The sequence below is a fragment of the Neomonachus schauinslandi genome, chromosome 6 (assembly GCF_002201575.2).
Source record: "Neomonachus schauinslandi chromosome 6, ASM220157v2, whole genome shotgun sequence".
Taxonomy (NCBI): domain Eukaryota; kingdom Metazoa; phylum Chordata; class Mammalia; order Carnivora; family Phocidae; genus Neomonachus; species Neomonachus schauinslandi.
In genome coordinates this window covers 36,377,245-36,393,684 of record NC_058408.1, presented here as the reverse complement: position 1 = coordinate 36,393,684, position 16,440 = coordinate 36,377,245, and the positions used below count along the sequence as shown (strand labels likewise).

The window sequence follows — 16,440 nt, the reverse complement described above, 5'->3', positions numbered from 1 at the left end:
AGAGAACCACTGCTTTGGAGACTCAACCCCGTGCGGTTTCTAACCTGAGAGCCACATGGTTGGCTGCTCGGGTGTATGGATGGAGGAGGGTGCCTGCTGGAGGGCGAGTGAACTTTTTCTCGATAGCCTTTCAGTTCGTGTTCCAGTTTCTCTCACATGCCATCCCTGCCTCGGGTGGCAGGTAGTGTTTCAGGGTGTGAAATCTCTCCAGGGACCTGCTGAGCCCTGCTAGCCCCCTCCGTGGCCAGATCCCTCTGGAATTTTGAAGTTGTGGTTTCCTCTGCTGCATGTGTACCCCCCCCGCATCTACTTTTCGTCTCCCAGAAACAGAGCTCATGCCTTCTCTTTGTTGTTGTGTATATGCCTTTCAGTTTCCAAGCCGTCCTTCCAGAACGTGGAAATACACGGGTGTGATCCATCTGCCATTTTGAAGTGATAACCGATACTTTCTGAAGACCGAGGAGGCCCTCAGTTCTAGTCAATCTCCCTCTGTCAGATAAAATAACACTTGAGGGGTGCCTGGGTGGCTTGGTTGGTTAAGCTCAGGTCATGATCCCAGGGTCCTGGGATCTAGTCCCGCATGGGGCTCCCTCCTCTGCGGGGAGCCTGCTTCTCCCTCTGCCTGCCACTCCCCCTGCTTGTGCTCTCTCTCTCTCTCTGTCAGATAAGTAAATAAAATCTTAAATAAAAAAAAATAAATAGAATGACACTCGATGCTTTCTCCGCCTAGTGAGCACGTCCAGGGATTGTGTTCCAGCCCGACTTTCAGAGAATGTGCCATTTTTCTCTGTTGTTCTTGACAATGACAGAACTAAAACAACTTAGTAATGACTTTGTTTTCCCTTATTCAAGGGAAAAACAGTCCATGGACTGGGGGGGTGCCATGCCTCACAATTAGCGGAGGCTCTTCCAGAGGGATTTGGGGCCAAGAGCGGGTTTTATAAGGCATTAGAAGAGGCGATGTGGAGATCTGGCAGCAGGATGGGTTGGAGGCCAGGGGATTTCGTCACAAGTCTAGCCGGGCCCGTTTGCTAGGTGAGGTAGGCCAGCTACGGCTGAGCTGGACGACTGGGACTGGCGTAGGTGAGGTATCCTTGACAGTGAGGTGTTTCCCCTAAGTGCGGGCCGACTTAGGTTTAGATTTGCGACGTGGGCCGGGCCATGGGGGCGGCCACCATCTTGTAGACCCCAGCGTATGAATTAGCTATCATTCTCTCCCCCAGCTTCCCAATCCCTGCTTTCCAATTGTCTCTGTGCCTTCTCTTTGAATTTTCTGGGTTTTTTCTCTTTCTCCATCTCCCTCTGGCTCTTAGTGTCTCTCCTCAATCCTTCCCACTCGCTCTTTCAACGGGCTTACGTTCCCTGCTCACTCATTCTCTAGGTCTTGCTATCGGGATCTTGTTCTTGGGTGCCCGTTCTCCAGCTCTGGCTCATGCTCTTGTAGTCCCTGTTGGCTGTCCTTCCCACCCACTCCCTCCCACGCTCCCTGTCCTTCCATTCCCTTTTTCTCTCCTCTCTCCATCTGTCTTCCTGCCCATCTCTGCCTATTGCTGCCTGCCACGGGTTGTCTCTGTTGTCTGTCTCTGTTGCTCTCTGCCTTTTGGCTATATCCCCGTCTGTCCATCTTGCTCTCTGCCACTTGTCTTCATCACTATCTGTCTGTCATGTCCCTCCATGTGTTTGCTGTCTCTCTCTGTCTGTAGTCTCTGCCTCCATCTCTCTGTCTCTGCCTTTGTCGGTCTGCCTCTTTCTGTCCTGTTCTCCCCTCACCTGCCTCAGTGGAAGCTCTTCTGTGTATCCAAGTGCCTTGCTTCTCTCCCAAGACCTCCTTTCTCCATTTATTGACCAGAAGGCACGGGCCACCTCTGCAGACCTCTTGGCCTTACTGTCTTGGCTTTTGTTCTGAGAGAGTCTCATTGGCCCAGCCCTGCCAAGGGTTGGTTGGCCAGTTGTCCACTCCTGGTCTAGTGTGCTGTGACTGGGGCCTGGGTGGAATGTGGGGGGGTATGGAGTTACGTGATATGTAGACCGTGGCAGGTGCAGCTAGACAGGGAAGGTGGGCGGAACTTTCAAACAGACCCATGTGTCCCCTGCACTCCTTCTGTGTCTGGGACAAAGTAGATACTCCAGTATTTGTTGTATTAAACTGAGCTGCTCTGAGATTCTTTCCATTCACCTTGGTGCTATATCTTAGCCTCCCTGAGCCATTTACCAAGAAAGTTTTAAAATAACATAGGAGGCAAATGTAAGACTAATTAGAAGAATCTTTTTCTAGCACTGTTTAATATTCTGTACTACTTACTTTGAGTCACCTTTTTTTTTTTTTTTTTAGTTCTGGGAATGAAATTTTTGCATGTTATTCAATGATGGTCAAAGAGTTTTGTTCAAAATGCCTATAATATGTATAGATGTGCATTAGGAAATGATTATGACTATAAAAATGAGAATAAAACACCCACTTGATTAGTCTGTTGCACCACTTGTTAACAACTGAGGACACCAATAAGTATTTCTTCGCAGTAATTCAGCATATCAATGACCTCTTATTTATTAAGTCAACTATCATTGAATCATAAAAACGCCTCCATTTTTAACACAATTTCATGTGTTTTTGTTCCCTTCCATCCTGCTTGTAAAACTGATTCATCTGTTTTTATTGTTTTAAAATCCTTTAATTTGATGCTGAATGAAGGTGGAGGTCATGCTTCTGAAACAATGTACTTAGGGGTAACCACCCAGTAAATAAAGTGTTTGAATTTGCTCTCGAAACTGAAGCCTCTCTTTCCATTGTAACTTACTGACTTAATCAAAGTGTATTTATGTAGGATATTAAAATTAGAGGCAAAGCAAGTGATTATTGAATCTCTTGGGAGTTCAGTTTGTAATGGGCCAGGATTGGGCCCTTGACAATTTAGAAGAGTAATTTTCATGGAATTTTATTGTTGAAAAGCACAATAGAGCCAGAACGTGACTTCTGCTGGTATTAAGATTTTAGATGTTTTATTTAGGTGTGTCATACTGACCGAGCTCTTGTTTCTCTCATCCCATCCTCTCCATTCTTCCAAATATTACCAAATCTCAATCTTTTTTGTTTTTCTAAAAATTAATTTCTGGCATGGATTTTATTTAGGTTCAGGCAAGTTGAATTATGGTTTTCTTGTCTTTGTCTAGTGCTTATGTACATACTTCTTGTTCTCATCATTTATCTCAATGATTTTTTTCTATTGTTTTAAAAGAAAGGAAAAGATAATTTTACTCAAACTTGCTTTTTATAAGAGCACTGGTATCCTTAGTAATTTGTAACAGTGAAAGTATCACAAAGATGTGTTCCCTTCTAAGAAAAATATCTCTAGTTCTTAGAGGCATATTGTGTAATATATATTGTAGGCCTCTAAATAACCAGTGTGTACAGGAGCAATACATTTGCGTGAACTGCTTGCTGGATGTAGCTTTTATCTGTGTGATGGCCCAAACTGAGTCACATGTTAAGTCATTGCTTCAGTTAGTCTCTTCTTTGTTATTTGTGGTAATTAGAATGAAAAGCAATTTTCTAATAATTTCTTTTTAGAATAGCTCTGTGTTATTCTTTAGGGGCAAATGGTGGGTTTGGAATGATGTTGACCCATCTCACTCACTGCAGTGGGACTTAGCTCACGCCCCATTAGCTGAAGAAACTTTACATGGTGTGGGGAGGGGACTCTTTCAAATTTTAAGAGAGTGTTTGTTTTATTCTACAAACCAGAGGAAAACTGTGTGGGCTGAGGAAGGTTGAATTTGGGAAACCTTACATTTACTTGCATGCGCTCTTACAGCTAAAGACCTTCAGGGGGTGAAAAGGCATCAGAGGGAGGCAGTAGAATCTATCTAATTTGCATCAAAGACCTGGAGACACGGGGAGCTTTCAGATGAGAGCCAATGAATAAATCATGGCATGGGCAGCCAAGTTGAACTTACACATTTTCCTGAACAATGTAAGAGGGACTTGATCAGTTCAGAGAATATGAATTTGGAGGCAGGCGTGGTGCTTCAGAATATGGGCCACTGGCTGATTGGAAGTCACACATTCTACGTGCAAAAGCTGTATGTATAGGGGCACCTGGGTGGCTCAGTCGGTTAAGTGTCCGACTTGATTTCAGCTGGGGTCATGATCTCAGGGTCGTGGGATCAAGCCCCGTGTCGGACTCCATGCTCAGCACTGAGTCTGCTTGTCCCTCTTCCTCTGCTCCTCCTCCTGCATTCTCTCTCTGTCTCTCAAATAAACAAAGAAATAAATAAAATCTTAAAAAAATAGCTATATGTATAGTCAAGAGCTTATGTCTCACTTGGATTTTAATAGATTCCAAAGACACATCTGGGCACTTTCTGTATATATAAACTGACCTACCAACATGTGATTTCTGTCTACCGTAGACTCCCTTGACAACATGGTGTACTTTTACGTGAATATGGCGCATCCTATCATGTGTCCAAATCCAGATAGTTCCACTGAGCAAAAGCCCAGTACAGCATGGTTCACCTGAAATGTATCACTTCCCACCGAATTACATTTAGAAGGCGTTTCTGCCATTTTTAAAGTGACCTAGACTCTACAGAGTCCAGCATTTAGAGAAGTGATAGTTCAGGGTTATGACGGGTTACTCTACATGGGGTGGGGGGTACTTGCAGGTTGCAGAGGCATCATGTGATTTGTTCTTTGTTACGAATCCAGTTACTTAGAGAGTCAGATTTTATTGCTACCAGAAGCATAGAAAATTTGTAGTTCATCTCCACTGAGACCCAGAGAGCTGAAGTGATGTACCCACACAGCTCTTTAGGGACTACACTGCCATAGGACCCAACTTGTCCCCATGGTTGTTCTTTCAGATGGTGCTCTGGGGACCCTAGGGATTGCTGGGGAAGGGTGAATTAATAGGGTATCTTTCACCCCCTCCTTCTCCCACTGGTTTTCGTTGTTGACTAGGTTCCTTGGTGCTTCTCCGTAGAATCTCATGGCCTCTGTCTTACCGGATGCCCTCTGCTTGTAGAATGTCCATGTGGTGTCTCCAGTGGTGTAGCTAAGGGCTCGCCTGGCAGCTCAGGGCTCCCAAGAGTGCAGAAGCAGACCTTTCAGACCTTCAAACTTAGGCCTGGGATTGGCATAGTATCCATTCTACTGCAGTCTGTTGGTCAAAGCAAATTGCAGACCCACCCAGATTCAAGGAGTGGGAACTAAACCAGGGCATGAATGCAAGGAGGCATGGTTTATTGGGGACCACCAGTGTAATCTCAACTGTTGATAGTGATGCTTTGTACCAGCTCTCAGAGTCATGGGCCTGAGACACGTGAGGGGTTGGTCTCTACTTAATACATATATATATATATATATATATATATATATTTTCAAAAAGAAGAAAATGAAAAGGACTTAACAAAGCACAAGGAGTGTTCTGGAGGGGATCGTATTGCCTCTTCCTTTGTAGGTATTTTATGAAGACTTCCACCAGTGTGATTTGGCAGAGCCAGGAGGCAGGAAAGCAGATGACCTCTGAATACCCTTTGGGATCTTGGAGCTTTGATCCATGTTAATGTGTTGGAGCCCATTTAACTTTCATTCCTCCAGATTTTTACCCAAGTGAAGATTGCCTGAAGGAGCCACTTGAAAGTCAAAAGACAGTATTAGCTTTATGACTATTAAACTAGATTGGAGAACATGCAATGCCACCTGTCTCCCTCCTCAAGCCTAGGCTTCTAGACCATGAGTCACTGACCTACTCCTAGAGGAAGAAGCTGGAGATGACAGAGCGGAGGGCTGGCAGAACTGTTCCAGTGGGTTCTTTCCTTTTCCAAGTAGGCTTCACACCCAGCATGGAGCCCCATGCAGGGCTTAAATTCACAACCCTGAGATTAAGACTTGAGCTGAGGTCAAGCATCGGATGCTTAACTGACTGAGTCACCCAGGTGCCCCCCCCAGCTGGGTTCTGAGACAGGTAGCTCAGGCCCTCTCTCCCCCCACCACACCAGGCACAGGCAAGTCTGAGAGGTCAGTACACACAGTGGATTGTCCTTGCCTTTGAGATTCCTACTGATACCTTGATCAATCTACATAGGCAGGTGTAAGTGAGGGGGGTGAAGAAAGGGGTCAAAGTATTCATTATAACACTTCTTTCTGGGGATAGGTAGATACCCCTTCCTCTCAGTGAAAGCCCCAGGTGTGGAAAGATAAGTGTTGCCTTCATAAAAGCTATTTATCAAAATAGAGCTTTTAGAGGTACTGTATTCTGCCAAACCTAGAGTCCTGGAGTACTACCAAGCACTTTGAGGGAGCTGCAGAATTTATGAGCTATGGTTCTGCTGATTCTGTTAAAGATTATTGTATAGCATCATACAGCTAAGAGCTTTGGCTTTGGTGTTTGTGATGGTTAGTTTTATGTGTCAACTTGATTTGGTTAGAGAGTGTGGAGGTATGTGGTGAGATATTATTCTGAGTGTTTCTGTGAGAGTGTTTTTGGATGAGTGTAACATTTATTTTCTTTCTTTATTTATTTTAAATATTCCATCAGTCTTTTTTTTTTTTATTTGTCAGAGAGAGAGCGAACACAAGCAGAGGTAGCGGCAGGCAGAGGGCAAAACAGGCTCCCGCTGAGCAGGGAGCCTCATGTGGGACTCGATCCCAGGACCCTGGGATCATGACCTGAGCTGAAGGCAGACGCTTAACTGACTGAGCCATCCAGGCGTCCCTGAGTGTAACATTTAAATCAGTAGACTGAGTAAAGCAGATGGATCTCCCTAATGTGGGTGGGCTTCATCTAATCAGTTGAAGGGCTGAATGGAACAAAAAGCTGACTTTCCTCTGAACAAGAGGGAATTCCTTCTGCCTGACTACTTTTAAGCTGGGACATTGGTTTCTTCCTGCCTTTGGGTTTGAAATGAAACATTGGCTCTTTCTCAGTCTACACCATGAGCTCGCCTGGTTCTTAGGCCTTTAGATTTGAACTGGAACTACACCATTGGCTCTCTTGGGTCTCCAGCTTGACAACTGCAGATCTTGGGATTTGTCATCCTTCATAATCACATGAACCAATTCCTTATAATAAATCTCTCTTTCTTTCTCTGGATTCACACACAACACACACACACACACACACACACACACACATATGTACACACACACCTCCTATTAGTTCTGTTTCTGTGAACCCTGATACAGTGTTAGGCAGTCCCAGCTTTATTAGATGTATGGCCTAGGAAAAATTTTGTCAATTTATTAAGCCTTTTTGCAATATTTATAAAAATGGGTTAATACTAATGTCTACCTGCCTCAGGTAGTAATGACCCAGTGACTATTAATGCATGCAGTCTTGATGGTGATGATGCCCTTTTCACCAATGAAGAATGGCAGATTTCCTAACATTTCTCAGATCAGAATTTCCAAATCTCTTGTACCCAGATCAGGCCAATTCTGCTGCAGTCTTAGGAGATTATGTTTTTTTGATGTTTTGTCCATGCAAAGGGATACTTTCCTAATTGAGTTTTGTTTGGCTTCAAAATAAGTTTTCACATATTCAGCTTGGAAAATAGTAAATAATCCCAGAGTCATTTATGTCTGGATGTGGAATGCATGTCTCTCTACTTGGCTAGAAAGTCTGTATCACTTCGCTAGAGCCCTCTTATTTGGCATTCTTAACCAGCGGGAGTACAGCCAACCACGTGGAGGAATTAAGACTTAGTTGAACAAAATTGCTGTCATGGAGTTCTTGCACCACAGTTTATGCAGTTTTTTCAGGAGACTCCCACTTTCTGAGTCTGTCTCTTTTTATGCAGATATACTTCTGGAGGGATGGTAGCAAATTGACTCAGACCCACCTAGGTTCACTGCTTTATTTTATTTAACAAAGTTTATCTCCCTCAGAAGCTCCCACTCCACTGAACAGCAAAGGGAGACTCTGAACATCCCAGTTAGTAGTATCTCAGGCTCTTCCGTTTTAATTATTCTTTTTTGGGTAACTCAGTCTCTTGTGTTGAGAATCTAACTCTGCCCAACCCATTGCTTCCCCCTCTGATAGTGTGTGGGGTGGAGGCAAGCACTTGCACCACCTTGGAGGACTCAGATCCCCAGTGCAAGACCTTCTCTCCCCGCCGCCCCAGTTCCTTCGGTCTCTGGCAATGGCCTCTGTTTGGGTCACTAGATGGCTAGCAACTGAACTTACATTCTGTTCCTTGGATTGAACAGAACTTGATACCCTTCCTCAACCCGACACATACTCCCTTGTGTGTGTGTATATGTGTGTAGTATGTGTATGTGTATGTCTGTGTGCTCATGCCTATGTGTGTGTTATGTGTGTATGTGTGTGTGTACATAACTCGATCCTGTCTAGGCCCCCACTGGCTGTGCAGCTCACCTCTGATATTTGCCTGGACCCCTAAGTCAGGCAGTTTGACACACAGCCTTTGGCTACAGGGTCACTTCACTCCACTGTGATAACCATCTGCTTATGCAACTTTAGCCCTAGTGGCGTAGTTGGGAGCTTCTGGATCCTTTCCAGAATCCATGGTTGCTGAAGGGGGAGCTCAGGAAGCTAATACAGCCAGGTTTGCTACGTAGTGGTGTGGTTGGGAGCTTCTGGATCTGTTTCAGAATCCATGGGAGCTGAGGGGGTAGGGCTCAGGAAGCTAATATGGCCAGGTTTGCTTTGCAGTGGTGTAGCTGGGAGCTTCTGGATCCTTTCCAGAATCCATGGGAGCTGAGGGGCTACTCAGGAGGCTAATACGGCCAGGTTTGCTCTGCAGCTCCTTTAAGTGGCCAGTGTGGCATCCTTTCCCACCCCTGAAAGTCAGATGGGGATCTAGGCACAAAGTTTCCGCTCCTCTCCTGTCCTTGGCTGTCACTATGTGGAAGCAGGACTGTTATAGAATAGGTCAGCACACTAAGTTTTAAGAAGTGGGAGGTGATAATGTGCAAGTGAGGCAAGAGACCAAACATTAAAAATCTAGACAGGGGAATGCAAACATTGAGATGAGGAATAATTACTTCTACGTACATCAGTATTCCCTGAGGACATTGTTGTAGATCACAAAGTAGAATCATAATGTATATGGTGACAATAAAGGTAATGTTGACTCGCCAATTAAAGGTCTCATTATACTTAGTATTTTTATAAGAAGGCGCATAAATCTGATGTGTTACGAAGATTTTCATAGAAATGGTCTGATTTTATTTTATTTATTTATTTTTTTAAAGATTTTATTTATTTATTTGAGAGAGAGAATGAGAGAGAGAGAGCATGAGGGGGGGAGGGTCAGAGGGAGAAGCAGACTCCCCGCTGAGCGGGGAGCCCGATGCAGGACTCGATCCCAGGACTCCAGGATCATGACCTGAGCCGAAGGCAGTCGCTTAACCGACTGAGCCACCCAGGCGCCCAGAAATGGTCTGATTTTAGTACTTAATGGAATAAGAGGGAGACGATGTAACACGATGATTAAAAGCATGGGTTTTGAAGTCAGGTAGACCTAGATTCAAATCCTAACTCTAACCTGCTATGACTGACTGTGTCCTCAGAGGCTTAGTGTACTTGTGAGTAAAATGATGAAATCCGTGACGCTTCATTTAGTAAAGTAATACCACTTCACAAAGATTGTTATGAAGATCAAAAAAACCCTCCCCTTAATATATGATAAAGTCTTAGTACAGAGCCGAGCACAGAGTAAATATCGATAAATGGTATGCATTCTTATTAAGATCTGGAGTATTGCTTATGTGGAATCGCTTAGTTTCTTTTTTTTTTAAAGATTTTATTTATTTACTTGACAGAGAGACGCACAGTGAGAGAGGGAACACAAGCAGGGGGAGTGGGAGAGGGAGAAGCAGGCTCCTGGCCGAGTAGGGAGCCCCATGTGGGGCTCGATCCCAGGACCCTGGGATCATGACCTGAGCCGAAGGCAGACGCTTAACGACTGAGCCACCCAGGCGCCCCAAGAATCGCTTAGTTTCTGATGATATATGTAGTGTTATGGTATTTGTATGGGTAGCCCACAATTTATAAACAGATTGTATTTTGGAAGGTACTTTGCAGGTCAATTATTTGTAGCTTAGAAATTGAAGAGAATCTAGAATATGCCCCCTTCCCAGCCAACCATAATAGATACACACATGTGTGCAAGGGATGGGGCAGGGGAAGGGGGAAGAATTTCCTTCCTGTTGGGGGCAAATGGCTTTGTGACTGGGACTAGAATTCTTTCCTCCCTTCACTCCACACCCTTGGATATCACATAGTGGCAAGGGAATCTTTCTCCCTGGCAACTATAACTTCTTGCTTGGGTTAACACTGAGAGGTAACTATTTTTGAAATTTAAATTCTATAATGAGACTTGCTTTTTCCCAGATAAGACTGTAATCTGCACGGCAGCGACAATGGGAATGCTTGAGGAAGGGTGAGCACCTTTAAAGGATAACCAGAATATGTTTACGGGAAATTGCAGTGATATCTGGAGTTTGAAATGTATCCTGTTCTCATTTTTTAACAAAAAACATTTAATCAATCAGTTAATTTTTTCTGATTAAGTTCATTAAAAATTAAGAATATACTTATTTTTATCAAGGTAATATATGTTCTTGGTTTAAAAAAATCAAACTGAAGAGCTTATAAAGAAAAACAACCATCCTGTGCCTTGTCCCTTTGCCCATCCTGCTCATCAGAGGTCACATGTTCTAATTTTAGCTGTTTCTTCTTATAGTTTCTGCCATGTCTCTAAATAATATGCATTACAGCTATTTCTAGATTTATCAATTTTAGCTGTTAGCTGTTGACTTCCATTAAGTTAGCTGAGTTTTTATCTCACCTTATTAACTTTCAACCCCTTTTTCCTAATATAATTATATTACTCCCTTATTGGTTATCTTTGCAGCTTTAAAATATTTATACCTTTCTTTTTTATTATATCAGCTCTAGACACTATCCCATGATTGTTCTCACTTTCCTCTCTAAACTTATCATTTGTATTTTTATGGTGTTGAAATTGATAGGATTATATTTAGATACTTACAGTTAAATATTTCATGCTTTTCTATATGTTGGCTTTAAAAATTGGAAATTATAAGGTGTTTACGCTGTTTTGACAGTGATGAGACATGGTGTGATTTGGTTTCCCTTCTTGCACAGCTTTTGTTTTCTTTGATTCTTCTACTTTCTTTTCCTGCCCACTCCCCACCCCCAAATCATGTACTTATATTGACTTATTTTTTTAAGATTTTATTTATTTATTAGAGAGAGTGAGAGCACGAGCTGGGGGGAGTGGCAGCGGGAGTGGGAGAAGCAGGCTCCTGGCTGAGCAGGGAGCCAGATGCTGGGCTTGATCCCAGGGCCCTGGGATCATGACCTGAGTGGAAGGCTGACGCTTAACCGACTGAGCCACCCAGGTGCCCCCCTGTATTAACTTTTTATGTTGTTTCAAATGATCAGGAATATCATCAAGTACTGACCTCCTTTATCTCTAGATAACTCTCTTCTGGAACTTCTGTTCTCTGAACCATTCTGTGCTGAATGCTTTCTGTTAGCTTCCTTCCTACTTTCTATATTTGGAGCCACTTTATGCCCCCTGGTTCTCATGTTATCTTCTTTCCTTATTCCTTCACTTTGCTGATAAGCATCCCCAAGTAACTTCCCAAGAAAGAATATGTGGGAAGAAGGGTGCCTGGGTGGCTCAGTCAGTTAAGCATCTGACTCTTGATTTCGGCTCAGGTCATGATATCAGGGTCCTGGGATAGAGCCATGTGTTGGGCTTTGCACTCAGTGGGGAGTCTGCTTGAGGAGTCTCTCCCCCCCCTCCCCCTCCTGCCAGTCACGTGCTCTCTAAAATAAATAAATGAATAAAGCTTTAAAAAAAAGAATATGTGAGATATAACTTTCCTGGTATTTGCACATCTGAGTATCTTTATTCTACCCTCGCATTTGATTGTTTTAGTTTTTAAAAAATGTCTCTGGCTTTTTCTCAAGTTGTTCTTTCTCTTGTTCCTGTTAGGATGCATGTTGTTCCTCTTGGATTGATGCTCTATGTCTTATTTTAAGAAATATTTCTGTCTTGGGCACCTGGGTGGCTCAGATGGTTAAGCGTCTGCCTTCGGCTCAGGTTGTGATCCCAGGGTCCTGGGATCGAGTTCCGCATTGGGCTCCCTGCTCAGCGGGGAGCCTGCTTCTCCCTCTGCCTCTCTCTCTCTCTGTCTCATGAATAAATAAATAAAATCCTTAAAAAAAAAAGAAATATTTCTGTCTCTTTCTGTACTACTCTCTATGAGACTTTATCTTCTAATATTTATGCCGAATTTTTAATTACTCATTTTTAATTTACAGGGGGTCTTAATTGTTCTCTTTCTCTCTCTCTTTTTCATAGCATCCTGTTCTAGTTTATGGTTGTAATAACTCTTGAATCTCTCTGAGGATACTAATTGGGGATTTTTTTAAAAGTTATTTTTTGTGGGGCGCCTGGGTGGCTCAGTCGTTAAGCGTCTGCCTTCGGCTCGGGTCATGGTCCCAGGGTCCTGGGATCGAGCCCCGCATCGGGCTCCCTGCTCGGCGGGAAGCCTGCTTCTCTCTCTCCCACTCCCCCTGATTGTGTTCCCTCTCTCGCTGTGTCTCTGTCAAATAAATAAATAAAATCTTTAAAAAAAAAAAAAGTTATTTTTTTGTTTCCTATATTATTTCTGCTTCTTCCATTGTCATTTTTTCTGTTCTTTTTTACTCTTAATTTTTTTTTTTTTTTTTTATTCATGAGAGACAGAGCGAGCGAGAAAGGCAGAGGGAGAAGCAGGCTCCCAAGGAGCAGGGAGCCCGATGCGGGACTCGATCCCAGGACCCTGAGATCATGACCTGAGCCGAAGGCAGACGCTTAACCATCTGAGCCACCCAGGCGCCCTTACTCTTAATTTTTGTGTGGATTTTTACCTTTTTAATTCATTTACTTTTATTTCAAAGGTGCCTAGGATAGGAGAGAAAATAAACACATGCAGTCAAATCATTATCTATAACTGGCTATTATTCCCTCTTAGCACATAACTTTAGTGGGGCATTAGTCATGAAAGAGCTCGCTCAGTTTTTCCCAACTATATGAGGTCTTCGAGGGAAATTACTTATACTTTTAGGAGTCAACAAGAAAGTTAAACTGACTGGACTTCATATACATTTAAGGGTGATTTAGTGAATTTCTTTCTTTCTTTCTTTCTTTCTTTCTTTCTTTCTTTCTTTCTTTCTTTTTTTTTTAAAGAGAGTGAGCACCACGTGTGTGTGTGGGGGGGGGCAAAGGGAGAGAGAGGGAGAGAGAGAGAGAGAATCTTAAGCAGGCTCCACGCTGAACCCCACACAGGGCTCGATCTCACCACCCTGAGATCATGACCTGAGCGGAAATCAAGAGTCACACGCTTAACTGACTGAGCCACCCAGCCGCCTCTGATTTAGTGATTTTTGTACTTCTTTTAGGGCTTAGTTGTTCTGTTCAAGAATAACTCAGGAAGAGAAGATCAACATGAAGGGTTATCCCCCCCTTTTTAAATAACATCTTTATTGAGATATAATTCACATACCATAAATTTCATACTTTTTAAATGTACAGTTGTTTAGTGTATTTACAGAGTTATGTATCCATCACCACTATCACATTCCAGAACATTTTCATCACCCCAAAAAAGAAACTCTATACCCATTGGCAGTCACTCCATCTTCCTACCCCTCTCCTCCAGCTCCTGGCAACAATGAATCTACTTTCTGTCTATGGATTTGCTGCTGCTTGGACATTTCACATAAATGGAACCAAAAATAGGTGACTTTTCGTGTCTGGCCTCTTTCACTTAGCATAATATTTTTAAGGTTCATCCATGTTGCAATATGTATCAGTATTTTGTTTCTTTTTATTGCCAAATAGATACCACGTTTTGTCTGTCTATTTATCAGTTTATGGATATTTTGGATTGTTTCCACGTTTTGGCTATTATGAATACTGTTGCTATGAACATTCATGTATAAGTTTTTGTGTAGACATATGTTGCCATTTCTCTTGAGCACTTATTTAGGAATAGGATTGCTGAGTCATATGGTAACTTTATGCCTAACTTTTTGAAGAACTGCCAAGCTGTCAAATTGAATGCACCATTTTACATTCCCATCAGCAGTGCACAGGGGTTCCAGGATGAGGGGTCCAATCTCTCCACATCCTCATCAACACTTGCTGTTGTCTTTTTTATTATAGCCATCCTAGTGGTATACCTGAAGGATTATCTTGTCTCTACAGAATTGTCAAAGATCTTTGACAGTCAAGCCCATCCCAGTCTGGTCTTCAGGCTCATCTCCTGCCAATCTTCCTGGCTGCCCTTTGTCTGTCTATGCCAGTCTTTATGTGTTCCATGCTGCCAGACCTTTGCTCATGCTGGTCCTTAGCCTGGAATGTTCCCTTCCTCCCACATCCTCTTGAGTTTACCAGAGGCAGGCAATATATGTTTACTTCTCTAAATATTGTTTTTGTATCGTATGTGGTAGTTACATGTTAGGCATTCAAATGTTTGAATGAGTCTTACTCATCCTTCCAGATTAGAGCAAGTTCAAATGTGACCCCTCTGAGACATAGTCCTTTACCTCCCTCAGAGTTAATCATTTTATTACTGGTTTCTTTAGTTAGTTGTGCACATGTCTTTTTGTCCTGATAAGTTCCTGGAATGCATGGACCACATCTCATCAGGCTGGATATCTCTAGGGTCTCGTAATGTGCTTGGTACTCAGGAAATATTCATGATTATATGGGCGAGACGGAGGGAAAGACTGGTTGTAGATTTTCAGTAAAAGTATATTTATAAAATTAACAGGTGTATAGATTAACTTCCTGAAAGTTGTGTTTTATGTTCCTTTTAAATAGATGAAAGCATTTTTAAGAATAGATTATCGTATTTAGTTATTTCTCCTCCCTTTGGTTCCTCTACTCCTCCCCACATAGATAAGGAGGGATGGTTACCCAATATTGTGAATAAATTGTAGATGCTGTGCTAGAACAAAATTAACCTCCCAATTAAATGAGGACATCATATGTCACTACTATTTCCCTTTGCACGGTATGCACATATAAACAAAACCCCTCCCGTTTACAACAAAAGAAGGGTTGTGTGCATGTTCTTTTTTTTCTTTTCTTGGTGAAGGGGTAAGTATTCTGTGGGAAGGAGAGAGCCAAGCTAAAATAATGCTGATATTTAAGTCCTGGATGTTATTTGCCTAATTTAAGGTCTTGAAAAGAAAAAGAGGGACAGTTGATTACCTGAGCACAGAAAGTACTGAGACTTTTGATCTTGAAAAACGTGGAAAGTGGTGAGAACACACTGAGCAGCCATACATCTCTGGCCCTCTTAATCCCTGCATCCGAAGTGAATGTGGGCTGGTGGTCAGTGAAAGAGCTCTGAAATGTGGCTTCTGTGGCTACAAAATCTCAGCAAGAAGGTTTTTGCCATTGCAAGCATCTTGATCAGGTTCTATAAGGCTCTAGTATTAGGAGCGTCTAGTCAGTTCCTTACCAAGAGGAGGGCTCTCTGGTGTGTGTGTTGCACGAGGCAATCCTCCATCTCCCTTCCTTTGCCTAAGAAGATTTTCTCCTCCTAGGATGGGTAAATGCTAATCAGGGTCAACAAGGCCAATTTGTAGCTTTTGGCCAAAAGACTGACAAGGCTAAGATGCTAGATGGAGCCCAGAAGAAATTCCTTTTGCGTTCTCTGTTGCTCCAGAGTACCCGTGGACTTTAATTGAGATGAGTTAGGACTTGAACATGTCTCATGGGAATCACTGGATTTCTGCAGGATTCATTGGTTGCTTGGTTAAATATGATCCTTTGCTAACTTCCTCTTGGAGGACAATAACCTTAGCATTTGAATTCAGAATATTCAGCTCTAAAGGACTGTTCTTTTGTATTCCTCACAGGGCCATTTTCCTGTTGAAGAGACTGTTTTAGAGGGAAGCCAAGAGACCTGGATTGGTTGACATTATTTATGTCCTCATTGAATCTCAACTAATGTCTTGCCTCCTGTGTCCTTTTCTTTTCTTTTCTCCTCTTCCTCCTTCTTCTTCTTCTTCTTTTTTTTTTTTTAACAGATACTAATTTTGTGTTGGGGAATGCCCAGATAGTGGACTGGCCTATCGTGTACAGCAATGATGGATTTTGCAAGCTGTCTGGCTATCACAGGGCGGAAGTGATGCAAAAAAGCAGTACCTGCAGGTATTTATGGTCGGGGTGGTTCTGTTGAACAGTCTATCATGGTATCTTCTGGAAAAACAAAACGGCTTACTCAGTGTGGGGATTGCCTTTCTCTCACTTCGTGTTTCTTCAGGAACATTTATGGTAATGTCGTCTCTCGTTCATGCACTATAACCGGGGAATCAAAGAAGGCTTCAAACACGGTCTCTGCAAACTGACTGGACTTGTAAGTCGCTGAGACGGGGACAC

At 42.9% G+C, this 16,440-nt stretch overlaps 1 protein-coding gene across 2 annotated transcripts in view; it reads left to right on the top strand.

The window, feature by feature from the left end:
• The window catches only part of KCNH1 (potassium voltage-gated channel subfamily H member 1), a 364,685-nt gene that overhangs the window by 11,065 nt on the left and 337,180 nt on the right, over positions 1 to 16,440 (top strand). For both annotated transcript variants that reach the window (XM_021682533.1, XM_021682532.1), the window contains exon 2: positions 16,089 to 16,212. In XM_021682533.1, coding sequence (XP_021538208.1) covers positions 16,089 to 16,212 — 124 coding nt within the window. The remainder of the gene's footprint in view (positions 1 to 16,088; positions 16,213 to 16,440) is intronic.